Source organism: Rana temporaria, chromosome 6 (assembly GCF_905171775.1).
Source record: "Rana temporaria chromosome 6, aRanTem1.1, whole genome shotgun sequence".
Lineage (NCBI taxonomy): Eukaryota > Metazoa > Chordata > Amphibia > Anura > Ranidae > Rana > Rana temporaria.
The window spans coordinates 112,929,720-112,948,898 of NC_053494.1; the positions used below are offsets into that span (position 1 = coordinate 112,929,720).

Consider the following 19,179-nt stretch of genomic DNA (forward strand, 5'->3'; position numbering starts at 1 on the left):
TCGGTTGATTCGTTCATTTCAGAATTGTATTAGGAATTTTCGAATTTTCATTTTGTTTTTCAATTCTAAGCGATCAAATCAATACGTTTTCGAATCAGTCGAAACAAAAATGTTATATTGTTTTCGATTCGAATGCAGCAAAGTGAACAAACAAAAGAAAGATCTTAATCAAATGACTACAACGACTCTTTAAATCACCTTTGGCGTAACAAAAACAGCATTATTTCTAAATGGTATTCTAATAATACGCACAGTCTTTGATTTCAGAAATACTGTATATGTAGTTAGAATTTGACTGTAGTTCAATGTAAAATTCTATTTGGATTTCAGTCCGAATTTCCGAAATTTGGACAAACTTTCGTTACGTTATATATCCGAATAACAAAAAATGTGCCCAAATATTAATTCAGAACGAAAAAAAAAGAAACACACGTCTACTATGTTGATTGAATTTTGTGCTTTAGTACCATTCTATAATGTCTTGCCTTGTTAGAGGCTCCCAAGCTACAATATAATTTATTATGTCATTTATACTGCATAGAAAGAAAATTATAAACTGTATGGGCAATAATCTCAGCTAATAATGTTGACAAGTTGAGTATGAATGGAATTTAATGTCTGTTTTATCCATAACTATATTTAACTTTCATCACAGGAAAGATGAGGAAGTCATTCAGAATCAAGTTCTGAAGAAAGAAAATAACATAGCAGTGTTTCCTATCGAATGTACACCTGGGGAGGCAGTAAGAAACAGCCTGTCATTAAGATAAGTATCCATATATACACAGTAAAAGGTGACACAAATTTTGTTAAATAAACTGAACAGACAAATGTCTTTCAAACTAATTATCAGACCTTTTTTTAAGGAAACAAGCGCTCCCCAAAAAAAGTCTGTTTTGCCCATAGCCATATGTGACATTGTTTAATTTTTAGAATAGATGTATATTGCCCATTTTTGCAAACTATGTATCAGCTATGATCATTACTGGGGATGAGAGGTTAGACTAGAGAATGGAGGGGGTTCCTAAAGGACAATCAAGGTGGTTTGTTAGAATCACTTATCATATCACAGATTTAAGTATGGATGCTTATGCCCTTTGCAGACACTCTGGGGCTTCTTTTATCTTGGGGAACAGTAATAATAAGATATTGTTCCCCAAGATTCAGCTTGAAGAAGATCCAAATGCATACAATATTTTTGCAATCTATGTTGGCAGATCAGGTAACAATCACCATTGATGTCTTCTGGTACCTATCACTTAAGCCTGGAATTTCGAATGAATCTGTCCAAATGTGACATCACACTAGTAAAGCATTGGCCAAACTAGCTTTACCAACATTTAGTAACACAGAGCATTGGTGACTATCCATTATAGAAAACACAACCCATGCAAAGAGGACTAACTTTTTTGCACTCGTTCACTTACCTTTGGTTACACATCTTTACTTATAACAATTTCACACTAGTGATAGCTGGTCTAGAGAGAATGCACATTCTACAGTGTTCCTTTCTGCAGTTGAAGAGGCAAAGTAGAGAGGAAAGAAGAAGGAAAAAAAGAGGAGAGGCCGAAAGGCAAAGGCTTTATTTTCCAGTGCATGCATTATTTCTGTAATCAACTAGAAAAGCTGTGACTATGGGTTAAAATGAAAGGGCCCATTCACACCAGGAACTGCATGTGAATCACACAGTATTACGCTGCATGTTTTTTTTGCGATTCACTTGCGGTTCTTTTCAGTGCAATTTCAGCAAATTCACATGGCACATTTATATGATGTGATCCAGTGCGGGCAAACACAGTGCATTTGCAACCTGCATTTTGGGGTGTCATTAGCTTTGCACTGATACCCGCTGCAGAACGCAATGGCAACATTCTAGTGTAAATGGGCCCTAAAGCTATGAATAATTCAATTTTTTAAGTTTCAAATGGAAAGGAAGGCAGTTAGATTATGGTCTATAAAGGGCTACAACATAAATACTCAAGACACCACATTAGGGAAGTGACAAGGTTAGGATTCCTTGCATGAATGCTCTATGTTTCTAAGGTCATATTTGCTGTATAACACAATGAATGTGACATTCACTAACATTCTATGTAGGTAAATAAATCACTATAATTTAAAACACATGCACCAGGAAGTTTCACCTGCAGTGATTGTTTGGTAACTGTCACATTCACTGGTCTATAAATATTCTGCCTAGTGTCTTTGCATAATAATGTTCAAGAAATGTTGTATGTGCTAATAAATTCAAGTAAAAGTAGCAGCAAAGAACAGATATTTACAGAAGAATATTTTCACTTTTAAGCCGCAGACAGTTGTTCAAAACAAGACAAACTGCGGGAGAATAATGGAACGTTTAACAGCTTTCTTCATGGCACCAGTAGTGATTTTTCATCTGAACATCTTGTCATACTTTGGCTTTTTGCTGATTTTTGCATACGTGTTAATGATTGACTTTCAGCCTGTACCTTCCTGGAGGGAGCATGTCATCTACCTCTGGCTTTTTTCACTTGTTTGTGAGGAAATAAGACAGGTATGAACTCAAAGACATATCCACCAGTGTACTATAGATATTTTAAACGTGTAATTTGTTCATGTTTCTGTAAGCATGGTTTTGAAAATATCGACTATGTTTCTTAAGATGGAAGAGAGGTGCAGTGAAAAAGGCCTACTAATGCACTTCCGGCGCCAGGTGGCTGTATAACTGCTTCACCCTAGTGACAGTGAGGTGGGGTAAGGACTATCAATAAATAAATAAATAAAATGTATAATAATATATACAAACGACACCAAAGAGTGGAATTGGTGTTGTTTAAAGAGAGCAGCTATTTAAAATTAAATGGAGAACCATTTAGACATGTATAAAAAGTATCGGTGAACGTGAACTTGTGTTCAAACAGATAAAAACAGCGCTCAGAGTAGAAGTGATCTAACTCAAATTAAATGAGTGATATATCCTAACGATCGGTGATTTGAGGTGGGTGATCGAACGATGGTATATGTGCACCAAATACCTATGGATACACCATCAAGTGTGGATAAATCCCCTAAACGGGGTAAGCTTACCACAGCAAGTCACAAATAAACTTGCTCTCAAATCAGTTGATCATCCAGGGGTGTAGGGGTTAAGCAGCCCAAGCGGAGGTACATGTAAGGACAAAAGAACAAAGATCTCTCATAGTGCAAAATTGCCCTACAATAACCCCAAATAGGATGGGTGATGCCCACTAGTAAATGCCCGTACAATAAGTGTGCTGTGTATAAACATAAATGAAAAAGGTTTCACCGCCGTCACCGAAGACCTCCTGCCCGAAGGGGCCGCGCGAGTGCTGCGGATGCGATGTGTAGGTTTTCCTCGCTGTCGATGGTGGACGGTGGAGCGCGGTGGAACGCAAACAAGACTTCTGTGTAGCGCTGTCTGTAGCCACGCCCTGACACGTTTCGTCACTTCCGACTTCAACTGAGGGCCCTTCGGTGAAGGCGGTGAAACCTTTTTCATTTATGTTTATACACAGCACACTTATTGTACGGGCATTTACTAGTGGGCTTCACCCATCCTATTCGGGGTTATTGTAGGGCAATTTTGCACTATGAGAGATCTTTGTTCTTTTGTCCTTACATGTACCTCCGCTTGGGCTGCTTAACCCCTACACCCCTGGATGATCAACTGATTTGAGAGCAAGTTTATTTGTGACTTGCTGTGGTAAGCTTACCCCGTTTAGGGGATTTATCCACACTTGATGGTGTATCCATAGGTATTTGGTGCACATATACCATCGTTCGATCACCCACCTCAAATCACTGATCGTTAGGATATATGTTTCTTAAGATGTTACAAATAATAAAATATTCCTCGAAATAATATAAGCATATAAAAAGCACACAATGTTAATGAAACGCAAATTTCTGAAGTTCTTAGAAATATATAGTAGCAAATCTAATCTTGTGAACACCAACCATTAAGAGCTGCAAACATAAAGCGATAAACACCAAAAGCAATAAATCAAAAGGTCAGTGCTGCAGCCAAGAATGTATTTTATAGCTTCCCAATTGCAATATTTTGCAGGATGGGGGACGATGGATTGGAGAGACCCAATACAGGCTGTGCTACTGAGTTCAATGCTTGCGATATAAACAGGGCTGGACTGGGAATAAAAACCAGCCCTGGAAAAAATTTCATACCAGCCCCACAGCATTAATATACCAGCGTAACAGCATAGCGTCATTATTTTCTTGTTCATGAAAAGGAAAACCATACATTTTGAAGCACATTTGAAGAGTGTATTATATATACTGTATTTATTGGCTTATAACACTAACTTTTTTACCCTGAAAATAGAGGGTAAACTATGCCTGCGTGTTATACGCAAGGGGCTGTGGAATTTTATTCCCCTGAAACTTCCCTTTTAAAGTTAGGGTGCATGTTATGCGCCTGTGCGTGTTATACGCCGATAAATACGGTAGATAAGACAGATATGAAAGCACGTAGGGCTCTTTATATATAAAAGCAAATTCCAGTTAAAAGTGGTAAAAGTGGTCAATCATCAAGGGGGACCCCAGGAACTCAGAATGTGGGGGACCACCTTCCGCAGAAAGAATACACTAAGTTAAAGGGGGTGGGTTACTGATATAAGGGGGAAACCTTTATATAAGTGCCCCCTTACATTATCGTATTCACTTCCCCCTTACATCAATCAGTAACCCCCCTCAGACTGGCCTAGGGGCGCTGTCACTGACCTCCTCTCAGGTGCACCGTGCAGGGCTCAGTCAGTTGGCTCCTGCTCGGTGGCTCTGGTTTTATCCTATATAGTCTCCTCTCCACACACATTTGACTTCTCTCATGACCCTCATCCCGACGGTGCTCCCACTCTTGACTCCTCTCCAGACTCCCTTAGAGACTGCAGACATGATACAGGAGATGGCCAGAGGCTGCAGACATGATACAAGAGCTCAATGTAGCCTCATCAGTGCCCATCAAATGCAGCCTCATCAGTGCCCATCAAATGTAGCCTCATTGTGCCCATCAAATGCAGCCTCACTGTGCTCATCAAATTCAGCCTCACTGTGCTCATTAAATGCAGCCTCACTGTGCCCACCATTGCAGCCTCACTGTGCCCACCATTGCAGCCTTACTGTGCTCATCAAATGCAGCCTCACTGTGCTCATCAAATGCAGCTTTACTGTGCCCATGAATGCTGTGCCCATCATTGTAGCCTCGCTGTGCCCATCATTGCAGCCTCACTGTTCCCATCAAATGCAGCTTTACTGTGCACATGAATGTAGTCTCACTGTGCCCACGGATGCAGCCTCACTGTGCCCATCACTGCATCCCTTCCTATGCCCCATGTCCCATGTCCCAGTCTGCATTCCCTGTTTGTGGGAAGGTGTGTTGTTGATGCTCGATACGGTACCTTCCATACCAGCAGGATATCCATGATTGCCATCAGCAGGCAGGGTCTGTTCTCGTTTTGGATGGGAACAGTGCTCCTTCCAGAGGATATGTTTTCTGTGAGATGGAGTGGTCCCTGGCCACATGCACCTTCAGCCGTCCTCATTTTCTGCCCCCAGTCAGCCTGTCCTCTGGTTCTGGGGAAGTGAGAGCACTGGGTGGGAACTGGAGAGAAGGGAGAGCAGAGAGCACTGGCGGGGTTGGAGAGCACATGGGTGGGGGCAAAGATCAGGGGTGAGTAGAGATCACAGGGGTGGGGGTAAAGAGCGCTGGGGGGATCTTTAGAGCACTGGGGGGGTGCAGAAAGAACAGGGGTGAAGAGCACGGGGGCTGGAGAGCACTGGGGGGTACAAAGAGCAGGGGGGAGCTTGAGAGCACCAGTGGGGGCCAGAAAAAACAGGGGTGGAAAGTACGGAGGGCTGGAGTGCACTATGGGGGCGAAGAGCACTGGAGGGGTTGGAGAGCACATGAGTGGGGGAAAAATGCAGGGGGAGCAGAGGCAACTGGCGGGGTTGGAGAGCACATAGGTGGGGACAAAATGCAGGGGGGCAGACAGAGCACTGGTGGGGTTGGAGAGCACGTGGGTGGGGGCAAAATGCAGGGGTGAGTGGAGAGTACAGGGGTGGGGAGCGGAGAGTGCTGGGGGGAGCTTGAAAGCACTGGAAGGGAAGCCACAAAGAACAGGGGTGGAGAGCACTGGGGGGCTGGAGAGTGATGGGTAGAGCTTGAGAGCACTGGGGAGGGGCAGAAAGAGCAGGGGTGGGGAGCACTGGGGGGCACAGGCGTTGAGAGCATGGGGGAACAGGGGTGGAGAGCACTGGGTGGTGAAACAGGGGTGGAGAGCACTGGGGGGAGAACAGTTTTGGAGAGCACTGGGGGAGAACAGTTTTGGAGAGCACTGGGGGGAGAACAGTTTTGGAGAGCACTGGGGGGGGGACAGGGGTGGAGAGCACTGGGGGAGAACATGGAGAGCATTGGGGCGGGGGAGAACAGGGATGGAGAGCACTGGGGGGGCAGGGATGGAGAGCACTGGGGGGGGGCAGGGGTGGAGAGCACTGGGGGGGAGCAGGGGTGGAGAGCACTTAAAAGGGAGAAAAGGGGTAGAGAGCACTGGGGGGAGAACAGGGGTGGAGAACACTGGGGGCAGAACAGGGTGGAGAGCACTGGGGGGGCAGGGGTGGAGAGCACTGGGGGGAGAACAAGGGTGGAGAGCACTGGGGGGAGAGAACAGGGGTAAAGAGCACTGGGGGGGAGAGAACAGGGGTGGAGAACACTGGGGGGGAACAGGGGTGGAGAGCACTGGGGGGGGAGAGCACTGGGATGGTGGCTGAAGGATGGGGAGAGCTGGAGAGCAGGGGGGGCGAAAGAACAGGGGTGGAGAGAACTGTGGGTGGGAGCTTAAGAGTGTGGTGGGGGAGGAGATCTGGATAGAAGGAGAAGCAGGGTGGCTGCATATAGAGGAAATTTGCTTTCTATATTCCTCCATACAGCCGCTGAATGCTTGATTCTCCTCCTCTCCTTCTTGCAAGCATTCAGCGGCTGTATGGAGGAATATAGAAAGCTCAATTCCTCTATATGCAGCCACCCTGCCGAATCCGATCCTCCTATTCAGGCACATAAGGCGGGCATCTCCTGTGTATCATCACTGAGCTGGCTGCCTGGGTCTGTGTTTGGTGGTGACGCTGTAACACGGTCCCGCCCCCCTAGACCGGCTCGTGTGATAGGCTGAACACTGATTCTATCTACTATCACATGAGCCAGTCTAGGGGGGCGGGACCGTGTTACAGAGTCACTGCTGAACACAGACCCAGGCAGCCAGCTCAGTGATGATACACAGAAGCAGGAGAGAGGGGACAGGGAGCACTGCAGCCCGCAACTGAAACCGACCACAGGACAGGCAGCTTGGCCCTGGCTATAACTTTATGGCTCAGCTACAATCTGGATAATTTACCCTTTAATAAAGTGAAATACATTCATGCAGCATATCAATTAATTTTTTTTTTTTTTTTTTTTTTTAGCTGATTTATGACCCTGATCGATTTGGTCTCTTGAAACAAGCATCGTTGTATTTCAATGATTTTTGGAACAAACTTGATGTCTGTGCCATTCTGATCTTCATTGGTGGGCTGATTTGCAGGTTTGTTATTGATACATTTTGACATCATGATTATAGCTTACATCTGTATAGTGAAACCAGAGTAATAAACCTATCTGCTGCAAAGCAGAATATAAGCAGCTGCTTACTTTCCCTTGCTAAGACTTAGACAAGGCAAAAATGTTCTTCTTTAGGTCGTTTCTCTACTCTAAGAATTTTATATACAAACCCGATCCAGAGGTTCCTTAGCATTACATGATAGCATAAAGTGTGTGGAATATATTATATTATGATGGTTTTCCTCTGAATGAAAGAAAATGCACATAGAAAACATATTATACTGGTACAGTAACTGGAAAAGTTTAGTAGCTATTGCTATCATCGTTTTGAAATCTGCTATAAGCTGTAATACAGTGTAGCACTACCCCCGTAGGAGCTGCTGGTTTAGATTTTGGATCTACGCTCTGCCTATCAACCCCAGAAGTTTGGCTCGAACCCTCCCTTGGCACAACGGGACAATGTGACGATTGTGGAACTCACTGGCAGTTGGGAACCACAATGATATCATACAGTAACAAAGATACAGTTAAATGTTATTAACTTGTACTGACCACCTGTCCAAATGGTAATAGATAAGGCTCCACACAAAATGCAGTTTAACCAAGAAGTGTTTACTTGGTAGAGAAAAAGATAAAACAGAGTTAAACAAACAGCAGTTGACTTCTTACAGGGCCCTGCAAGAGTCAATGATAAAAGATTAAGGAACAAGTTTAACCAATACAGACCAAAGTCAGACCTGTGTAAGAAGGCGGTGGAGGGATTTCCCCAGTACAGTACTACCAGCACTGGAGTACCTCTCCACTAGGCCTCACCCAGCTCTCAGGAACAATAATACTGTACAAATTAGTATAGAATAATTATACTATGTATATGAGTCTATATACCCTTTGGCTCCCCCTAGCGGGCAATTCTCAGACAATGCACAGTCACTGCCGGATGCAATGTATCACTGCACGTGGCGTATTAACCTCCAAACAATAATAGTGAGTCTATCAGATCCACGTTCCTGCGATACAGTTATTATATCGTTGGGCAGGTGCCCTTCTCACCCAATGAGGCCTCCCCTCTCCGGTACGCTTCGTCTTTAGTGTCATGGTTCTCGGCCTCTCCGCAACTGGCAGTCTCTCGTACTCCACGCAGCCGTCATAAAGTGCTGGTGGACAAGCGACTCTGGTTGCCGTGGAACATAGACCAAACACTGCGTCAAGGATCCCCCTCAGGATAGGCGATCCGCGCTGGCGACTGTAGGCACAGGCTTCTTAGGCCTAGGCGCCCTCATAGCAGGCCTCAGCACAGGCTTCCTGCTTGCTTGAAGTTGCCGTCCCAGGAGGCCGGACGCAAGCCTTCCCTTCCTTTAAGTAGTTCCTCCCAGAAGGCTGTGCAGGATGCAATGCACTCTGGTAGCACAGTAGCACTGTGGGCATTGTAGTCTATTAAACACCCAAGGCCATGGAGTCTTTATCTCCCCGTACTTCAAGGTTCATAATGCCTTGTTCTAGCATAATGCAACCAAACTAGTCATGGCAGTATAACAACTGAACACCAGAGGGAGCTGAGTTCCTTTTCAATCACAAACTGTAGTCTATTAGCTATGTTGCAAAGTGACAACTTGCTACAACAGTCATGTGTGAAAATTACAGAACCCACTCTAGCTAATATATTGATTGATAACTGCATAAGTAGTAAGCTTTATTAAGATGTGGCTGTTCTTTAATACAAACATGAAAATCTAAAAAAAAAATTTCATTTTGAATTGGGGTAGATTTAGCATAGAAAATTAAATGGTTACTTAAACTGGAACTAAACTTGCCACATACATATTGGCTAGGTGGTAGAGTTTTTTTTGGTAGATGAGTTTATTAAATATCTTCTTCCAATAAACTCACTTGCCTGCTAGCCAATTTTTGTGTACAGTCTAGTGTATCTAGACTCCAGTAAGGCATTTGATACAGTACCCCATAAACACTTAATTTTACAAACTGAGGTCCTTTGGCATTCATGATATTGTATGTACCTGGATAAAAATCCAGAGCAGGGTGGCAAACCTCCTGCAACTTTTTTTGCTGACAGAACATGGAAAATACACTGGCAGAGCACATTGTATACTGACTAACCTGAAAAAAGGACAGAACTCCTATTAAAAACTCAAACAATCAATATTTAAACAGTGTAAACACAATCTGTAAACACTGACTGTCAGAAGTCTAGTTGGAGGCCAAGGTGCTGAAAGGACTTCCCTTGCGGCTGAGTGCAGCACAACCCTAAAGGTGGAACAGGGAATGCAGTGCCCAAAGAAGCAGGGTTTGCCTTTGGCTGTGGCCTGATGACTTGATCACCGTGGAGCAGCTGAAGCAAGCTGGGTGCACTGTGTGGCAGGTGTGCTAGAAAGGAGCTAGACATAGCGGGTAGCTGGGAACTCCGGTAGGAGAATCAGATGCCAGGCCAGGGGTCATACACAGTAAGATCAGTCATTAAGCAGATTCTGGATTCAGGTAGGGTCATTGGAACAAGCAGAGGTCATTCACAGTAAGACGGGCAGAAGCAGATTTGGTGAGCCAACCTGGGATCAAGCAGTGGAGCAGGCAGAAGTAGGTCAGAATATAAGCCAGGGGTCAAGCCAGGAGATCAGGATAAGCGAGTAGAGGAAGCCGGGTCGTTCAATGGGAAGTCCAAGATCAGAATGCAGGAACATAGGGAACACAGGGTATGTGACAATAGTCCAGCAACTCAGGGATCTCAGCAGTGGGTTTATATAAGCAGTGGGCATCAGCATCTATCGCAACCTGTGCCTGTGCACTCCTGTTAGTGCTGTCATGCACCTGCATATGCCCGTTAGCAATGTCATGCATTGGCATACGAAAATGCACCTGGAGGTTTGTCTGGTGAAGCCATAATGAGTATTGGCGACATTGCCAGTCCTATGGCCATTTCCATGACACTGGTAATACCCATAACAGGTAATTGGCCTGGTTTACATTTAAAATGTCAACACAACATGACAAATTATTAGCCACCATGCTGGGATACATTTGAAAAAAAAGTTCTGTTATGCATGCCAAAGAGAGCAATGGGCATGACCAGATTGCTTCTAATAGTGGGAGTGGCCTAAAAGAGAATGATTAAACAGAACTGCTCCCTGACCACCTACCTCTAAATGAACATAGCAGCTGCTTGGGTGAGTACACATTGCCATGGCCTCAATCCTTAGCTTCATAGTGTGGCAATTTTAACTCAAGTTTCACAGGCAGCGTCACATGTCAAACTTGCCCATCAATGGGACTGGGCCGCAGGCACAAGCCAAATGCTTGGCTTATAGTTGAGACACAGTATTTCAATGCAAAGTTCCCATTCGGCTGGGGGGAAAAAACTGTCAGGATGTCTACACAGGCATCCAATACTGGTTAACAGATCAGTGGGCTGCACTAAGGAAAATAGGCACAGAGATAAGTGAAAAAATATGTATTCATTTAAGATTAAGGCACACGTGTAAAACAGAAAACCCACAAGACAAGCAAGCATACTATAAACACAGCAACCATCAACGCCACCTAAACTAATAAACAAATATATACAAGAAATAAGAGCATATATAGCAAGTCAGGCAGGGATGTGAGACAGGGGGGAAACAGAGTCCAGGACAGGGCGGAGAGCATATCAGGAACAAACTGGCTACAGGTATCTGGACAGGCAGGAACAAGGCTGACAGGAAAATACTGAAGCACTGAACCGCAGTGAAGGGCGGGCTTATATACCTGTAGCAGTTCACCTTAAGTGAACCTTAATTAGAGAGTCCATCACATGTGAGACACCCGCTGGTGGACACCAGAACAGCCTGTCACCCCTGTTACTGGGAGAAACAGTGCCACCAGCAGGTGACCAATGCCATGACACAGTTCATGACAAAAACACATTTAGGACAGGGGCGGATCCAGGGGGCAATGGAGAAATTGCCACCCCCGATAAATTCATTGATGGTGGCTGAGAGACTGAGCGGGTGGATCTGAGGGCGGGTGACAGAGTGGGTGGCTCCACAGGCGGGTGACAGCGTGGGCTGCAGGGTGGCTCGGTCTCGGCGGTGGTTGAGAGTCTGAGAGAGTAGGTGGTCAGCTGGATGGCTCTGTGGGTGAGCGGGAAGCTGGCCAATCAACAAGGCGGCGGGCGGGGGAGCAGATAGATGGCATCATCTCTCACCGCTCCACACCTGCCCTGCATCCCTCCAGTAACTTCCGCCCTCACTGTGCAGGCAGCAAGTGACAACCCGCAAGGTGTGGCAGGTGACGTGGCAAGTGACAATCTGCAACTTGTGGCAGGTGACGTGGCATGTGACAATCCGCAACGTGTGGGAGGTGATGTGGCAAGTGACAATTTGCAACTTGTGGTAGGTGAAGTGGCAAGTGACAAGCTGCATCTGGTGGTAGGTGATGGTGGCAAGTCACACACTCGGGGCTCCCACTGATTCTGCATTATGGTGAGTTAAACTATTTCATTTTATATTACAATGTAATAATATAAATAATGCACTTCGATCTTCCCGACACCATAACAACCATGGTACCAGGATGATTGAAATGCCAACACCAGCCATTTCCCTGATAAATTGACTGCAAAAAAACATATTTTCTGTCAGTTCCCCTCCTGAGACTAGGCTCTGGATCCGCCCCTGATTTAGGGGGCAGCAGTATTACCTCCAGCACTAGCAGTGGGAGTGTCTTAAAGGTACATTAAATATAAGACATGTGCGTTAAGTTCAAAGTGCAGGGTTCAGGTGTGCTCTTTGCACAGAGTACAGGGTTCACATGTGCGCTAAATACGGAGTGCAGGTTTCAGGGGTGCGCTGAATACAGAGTGCAGGGTTCAGGGGTGCGCTGCATACAGTGTTCAGGGGTGGGCTGTGTACAGAGTGCAGGGTTTCAGGGGTGCCCTGTGTTCAGAGTGCAGGGTTCTGAGGTGCCCCCTTTTCTCACAAATCGGCACCTCCCCAATACGGTGCTCTACTCGCAACTCTAAATCCCCCTCCTTAAGAGTACCTAATAGAGAGAAGCAGGATAGGTTACTCAGGAAGAGATTGAGGCCATGGGAACAGGCTTCAGAGCTGTTGCTGGCAGACAAGCCCTGGATTCCAAATACATATCTATGCAGAGAGGCAGCAGGTGGAGCACAGTTGAGATCACTCTGCAGCCGCAACTAGAGGAGTGAGATCTGCAAATGCAGCCGCCTGCTCCTTCCATTGCTGGCTTCAGCCTAATTCTATTTAAAAATCCCAACTGCTGCAAACTCTTCCTGAATAAGTGGCTGCTGGTGCTGCAATCAGCTGTCAAGGAGTTCCTTCATACACTAAGCTGCCTAATAAAAAGGAATGATTTTAACTGACATAAAATTTCCCAGACATTTACTGACAGCTGTAAAAATTACTAATTCCACAGTTGGTGGTGTCAACGCGAAGCATAGATAAATAAAAAAAAAACGTTTAGATGTGTTTATAAGTGAACACTGTACTGTATTGAAAATGATAGTGACATGAACAAACACACACACAGGTCGAACTATAACTTAACTATAAATAATTATAACAAATAATAATATAATAATAATACAAATTATTCAATAATGTAATCAATTTAAATACACTGAAATTTGCTCAGTTGCAGAATTGTCGCTGTTATTACTTTCAGTCTTTAATGACAAATTTCCCCACAAATCGCTATCGCTCAATTCTGCAAGTGATTCTAATTTATTATCGCTGTTTTCTAGCTGCTCTAAAACCACTTTTGACATAAAGGGACACTTTTTGGTCGCTATGGACAATCTCCAGTTTCCAGGCAGAAAGAAAAGTATTTATAATGTAAAACTGCATGCAGGTCACTGGACAAACCACTAGGGACAAAGGGGATGTGAAATAATTTGATACAGTACTGTAATCTGTAAGATTACAGTGTACTGTTTGTATACTGTGTTTTTTTTTTTTTTTTATTTGGCACCAAACTCCGTCCCCGTGCGTCGCAACGCTCGCATCAAGCTCGGCACTCAGGCACTGTGTGAATCTGGCGGAGGAGAAGACAGCTCACACACACAGCGGGGAGACATTGCAGGCTCCAGGGAACAAGGTGAGTAACTTTGCTTGGATCCTGCAATGCGATCCTGAGTGTGGCTCGGGGTTACGGCTTTTGGTACTGAAATTTCACCTCGAGCTAGACTTGGGATTACAGCTAAGGAGGTTAAAAAATAGGTGTTGAAAGTGAAAACAACCTCACATTATTCACTTTTGCAAAATATTTCTATTCCTTTTAGTAAATGGATCCCAATAAGTATGTTCTTGAATACTGCTCATAAATAACAACCTGCTGTTTTGGAAGTTGCAGTAAATGCCTATTTAACCGCTTGCCGACCGCCGCCTGTACATTTACGTTGGCAGAAGGGCACAGCTGCGCAAAGCAATGTACCTGTATGTTGCTTTGAAATTGCTTTGTCTGCCGGTGTCCTGCGATCGTTTTACGGAGCTGCAGAACGTGGAGATGTAAACAAGGCATTTCCCTGTTCTGCCTAGTAACAGGACAGTGATCTACTGCTCCCTGTCATTGGGAGCAGTGATCACTGTCCTGTCACTCGTAGCACAGCCCCCCCACAGTTAGAATCACTCCCTAGGACACACTTAACCCCTTCCTCACCCCCTAGTGGTTAACCCCTTTCCTTCCAGTGTCATTTACACAGTAATCAGTGCATTTTTATAGCACTGATCACTGTATAAATGACAATGGTCCCAAAATAGCGTCAAAAGTGTTCAATGTGTCCGCCATAATGTCACAGTCACAACAAAAATCACAGATCGCCGCCATTACTAGTAAAAAAAATAAAAATTAATAAAAATACCATAAAACTATCCCCTATTTTGTAGACGCTATAACTTTTGCACAAACCAATCAATATACACTTATTGTGTTTTTTTTTACCAAAAATATGTAGAAGAATACATATCGGCCTAAACTGAGAAAGATTTTTTTTTTTTATATATATATTTTTTTTATGGGTATTTATTATAGCAAAAAGTAAAAAATATTGTTATTTTTTCGGAATTTACGCTCTTTTTTTGTTTTATAGGGCAAAAAGTAAAAACCGCAGAGGTGATTAAATACCACCAAAAGAAAGCTTTATTTGTGGGGGAAAAAAGGACGTCAATTTTGTTTGGGTGCAGCGTCAAACGACCGCGCAATTGTTAGTTAAAGTGACGCAGTGCCGAATCGCAAAAAATGGCCCAGTCATTGGACAGCCAAATCCTCCGGGGCTGAAGTGGTTAAAAATTACATTCCATAGAACTTTAACATTTACAAAAATCTCACTGGCAGAAGTATTCAGGGCTTTCAGGAGTCACGTGATCTAATGTTTTTTGTGACCTACAGAGCTATCGAATCTGAATGGACTGAACCCTTACTTTATGGCTTTATACCTTTATATTACAATTAGGGTTGTCCCGATACCACTTTTTTAGGACCGAGTACAAGTACCGATACTTTTTTTCAAGTAGTCGCCGATACCGAATATGTGTTTATATTAAACTGGCCTTACGTTATTACACTATTGTGCACCTTTCCTTTTTTTGCATTGTTACTTGGAACATCCTTACATTTAACACTGGAATTCATTGACGGGTGACACCGTGGAGATATTTATTTCAAGCTCGTTAGCCAAACACGAGAGTGGGAGGCATAGCATTGTGGTGAGTGTCCACTGTGAGGGGGATTGGAGCACTGAACACTGAGGTGTGGTGGAAGTTCTGAAAAGTGGATTATACACACTGAAGTTATATGAACTCTTTTCTTCACGTCTTTATGTTACAACACGGACTTTTTTTCACTTAAATTTAAATTTATATTTATCATTAATATATAATAATTTTGTTGCATGTTTTCAATGTATGAGTTTAATCACTGAAATTGTGTTATCACATTGTACACTTGCATAACTTTAGTTTTGAATATTTATTTATTCTCATAGCGCTGTGGTTTTATATTGGCACTTGGTGTCTTTAATATATTCCTTTATTTTTCAGATACCGAATACCGATACTTTTTTTAAATGTGTCCCCAAATGCAGCAATGTCCCTCTAGCCATGTCCCTCCATACCTTTGCCGCCGAAAGCCGCCGCATGGAGAAAATCACAGCATTCATTTGAATAGCTGTTTTGCCCGCGTGTATAGACACTCCCCCTTGCTCGGGATTGGACAGATCACGATCACCCATCCAATCTCGAGCAAGGGGGAGTGTCTATACGCGCGGGAACACTACAGCTATTCAAATGAAAGCTGTGATGTTCCCGCACGGCGTTTAACCCATGCGACGGCTTTCGATGCGGCGGTGCGATGCGGCGGCAGCGGCGGGGGGGGGAAGTATTCTATTTAGGTATCGGGGGTATTTGCGCGAGTACGAGTACTCCCGCAAATACTCGGTATCGGTACCGATACCGATACTGGTATCGGTATCTGGACAACCCTAATTACAATAATCTAAATCAATTCAGTTTACAACAATAGAAATTATGTGCTTTGTTGTCTTCTTTTATAGGTTAATTCCAGCAACATTTTATCCTGGAAGAATAATTTTGTCATTGGATTTTGTGATTTTCTGTTTACGTCTCATGCATATATTTACCATCAGCAAAACCCTTGGACCTAAAATCATCATTGTTAAAAGAATGGTAAGTAAAATATTGATTAAAATGTATTTAACCACATTCAAATATAACAAAGTTAGGTAAGAGACTATTACAAAACACCCAGTCTTTGTTATTTATAAAATTAAACAGTTTAATTATAGGATATCTGCAAAGACAAGTACAGTACCTGGGCCTGAGTACATTAAATAATAACTAGTCATGCGTTCTACTTCTGTGGGAGTAAAAATTAATCTGACCATGTAATAAAAATGGTACAGCTTTAATGAATAATTATCCTTAGTGTCTGGTTTTGTGCTCTGACTATATGCAGATATTAGTCAATTTTATTGCAAAAATAATGGAGATTACTGCAGTAGAACTGCAGCTAATATGCGTCACCACTATGCTTATAGAAGGTGAATGGTATAAAGCTCTTTCAGGTTTGTATTGTTGTCTCTGACCCTGTTGTAGATAATTCCCCTCATTTCCAAGAAGGAATTTTGTGATGAGCACAAAAATCCTATTTCATATACTGTTGTAAGAAAAATAAAAAAATAAATAGAGCTTAAAGCGAAGGTTCCGCCGTTTTTTTTTTTTTAAAGCCAGCAGCTACAAATACGGCAGCTGCTGACTTTTAAAAAATGGACACTTACCTGTCTGACACTTTTGGTGCTATAAAAATGCACAGATTACTGTGTAAATGTGACTGGCAGTGAAGGGGTTAACCACTAGGGGGCTAGGAAGGGGTTAAGTGTGTCCTAGGGAGTGATTCTAACTGTGGGGGGCAGAGTTTACTGTGACACGACACTGATCGCTGCTCCCGATGAGAGGGAGAAGACGATCAGTGTCCTGTCACTAGGCAGAACAGGGAGATGCTTGTTTACACAGTTTACAACCTTCAAAATACCACATAACCATTCCAGTCAGTTATATCGTAAGCATCCATAACCAAACACGGCTAGTCTAAGAGGCCTGTCTCCACCATCAGTGCAAATTAAATTTGAGGGCATAGCTCATATATCAATATCAATCACTGGCAAATTAAAACCGAAGCTGGCTGCCTGCTAGCCATGGAAACATCAGTGAGAGGTGAAGTGGGGGCCAAAGAAACGATCTCACCAGCGAGTAAAGGCAGGAGCCAGTCAGCCTGATATCTTGGGAGCAGATCCTATCGACCAAGACATCCGTCTCCATGGCGAATCCAGCAGGGACGCAGGGGAGGACATCTTATTTTTTTTCAAGAATTTTGGTATTTTTAAAAAGTCTCAGGGGTGATTAAATACCACCAAAAGAAAGCTCTATTTGTGTGAAAAAAAATTATAAAAATTTCATATGGATACATTATTGCCAAACCAGGCAAATGTCATTCAGATTGCGACAGCCCTGAAAGCTGAAAATTGGCCTGAGCAGGAAGGGGGTGAAAGTGCCTGGTATTGAAGTGGTAAAATACTCAAACGTGTGTGGGATTTTTTTGTAAGAAAGCTGCATTTTTGCTAGCATATGATTGGTTAACTAAAGTGAACGCAGCCTCACCTTAGTTATCAACATTGTTTTTAGAAAGTGAACATACACTTAGCTAAGTGAGGAAAATTGAGAGTGAACGTATATACCCTCAGAGAACACACATTAAAACTTGTAATAATTACTGTGTCTATAGCTGTTTACATCTGTTTTTATGTGATGTATTGCTTAAAAAAAGGTTCAGCAATTACTGTTTAAGCAGCTCCAATTGTAGACACAATTACACAATAAAGGGCACATTTATACTGCTAGTAGGAAATTCTTTTTGCATCTACAAGTAAAATGCCAGGTAAATGGCTTATTGTTCTCCATAATGTTGTATTGGTATATACAATGTTAAAATAAATTGGTAAACACAGTTTTTTTTAATATGTGCTTATTGGAAGGTCTTCTCCTCACTGTTGTTCTACCTTAATTTTTACGTACCAAACTAAATACCCCTAAGGTGGACTTTTAAGGCACAAACAATTAAATTAAAGTATGTATACGTATATTATAGAACAGTAGTATTTATTTTAACACATTGTATAAAACCAAATAAGCATGTAGGAAATGGAATGAATACAGATCTTTGCCAATTTCACCATATGTAAGACATAGCAAACATAGACCTCTTTTATCCGACGCGTTTCAGAGTGTAAGAATCTCCTTGTTCAGGGGTGTTTGAAGAAGAGGGTAGTGTATCTATGACATAAATAATAAAAGATAAGTACAACAATACAAGAAAGTACAGTAATAAAATATTTCCTTTATATATAAAGAGTGTACAAAAAATGTCAGGATGCACTCACCCACACTATGGTGATGTCACAGATGAACATTCCATCAGACTATGGTTAAAATTAAAAAAAAACATAAAAGGACTGTGTCTCAGAGCTCCAATGAATCAAAAACCAGTGGATCTTAAAACTGCATGATAAAGGTGATTTGAGAGACAAACTCTCATATTTTGTAATCTTCCCACAGAGGTAAAGGGCAGACAAACACACTTAGTGGACAGTGACCTTAGTGATGCAGTTACATAGTGCAGAGGAAGGAAAGTTCTTCGATATAGAGAGGGTACAAACTGTAAGATAATGTATATACAACAATAAATCAGCAATATAGTTGCATTCAAGTATGTAAGCAATCATGACGGTTAAATAGATATTTATAAATGTATGAAAGAAAAGGGAACTATAGCAGCATCTGTTAGAGCAATATGGCTAATATTAGTATGCTATACACAAGAGTTCATACAAAAAAATTGTTATGTATCATGGTAAAGATGGTGCAAGCCCAAGGTGGAAAACTATGGTCATAATAATGTATAGCATTACGATCTAAGTGGTCAGACACATACTAGAGTGATGATATATATCACAGCCATTTCATTGTAAGTTAGATGGTTATTATCTAAAAACAGAG

At 42.7% G+C, this 19,179-nt stretch overlaps 1 protein-coding gene across 1 annotated transcript in view; it reads left to right on the forward strand.

The window, feature by feature from the left end:
* TRPM2 (transient receptor potential cation channel subfamily M member 2) overlaps positions 1-19,179 on the forward strand; it is a 262,145-nt gene that overhangs the window by 176,753 nt on the left and 66,213 nt on the right. The window contains exons 16-19 of the mRNA XM_040357186.1: positions 656-766; positions 2,305-2,533; positions 7,468-7,586; positions 16,161-16,293. Coding sequence (XP_040213120.1) covers positions 656-766; positions 2,305-2,533; positions 7,468-7,586; positions 16,161-16,293 — 592 coding nt within the window. The remainder of the gene's footprint in view (positions 1-655; positions 767-2,304; positions 2,534-7,467; positions 7,587-16,160; positions 16,294-19,179) is intronic.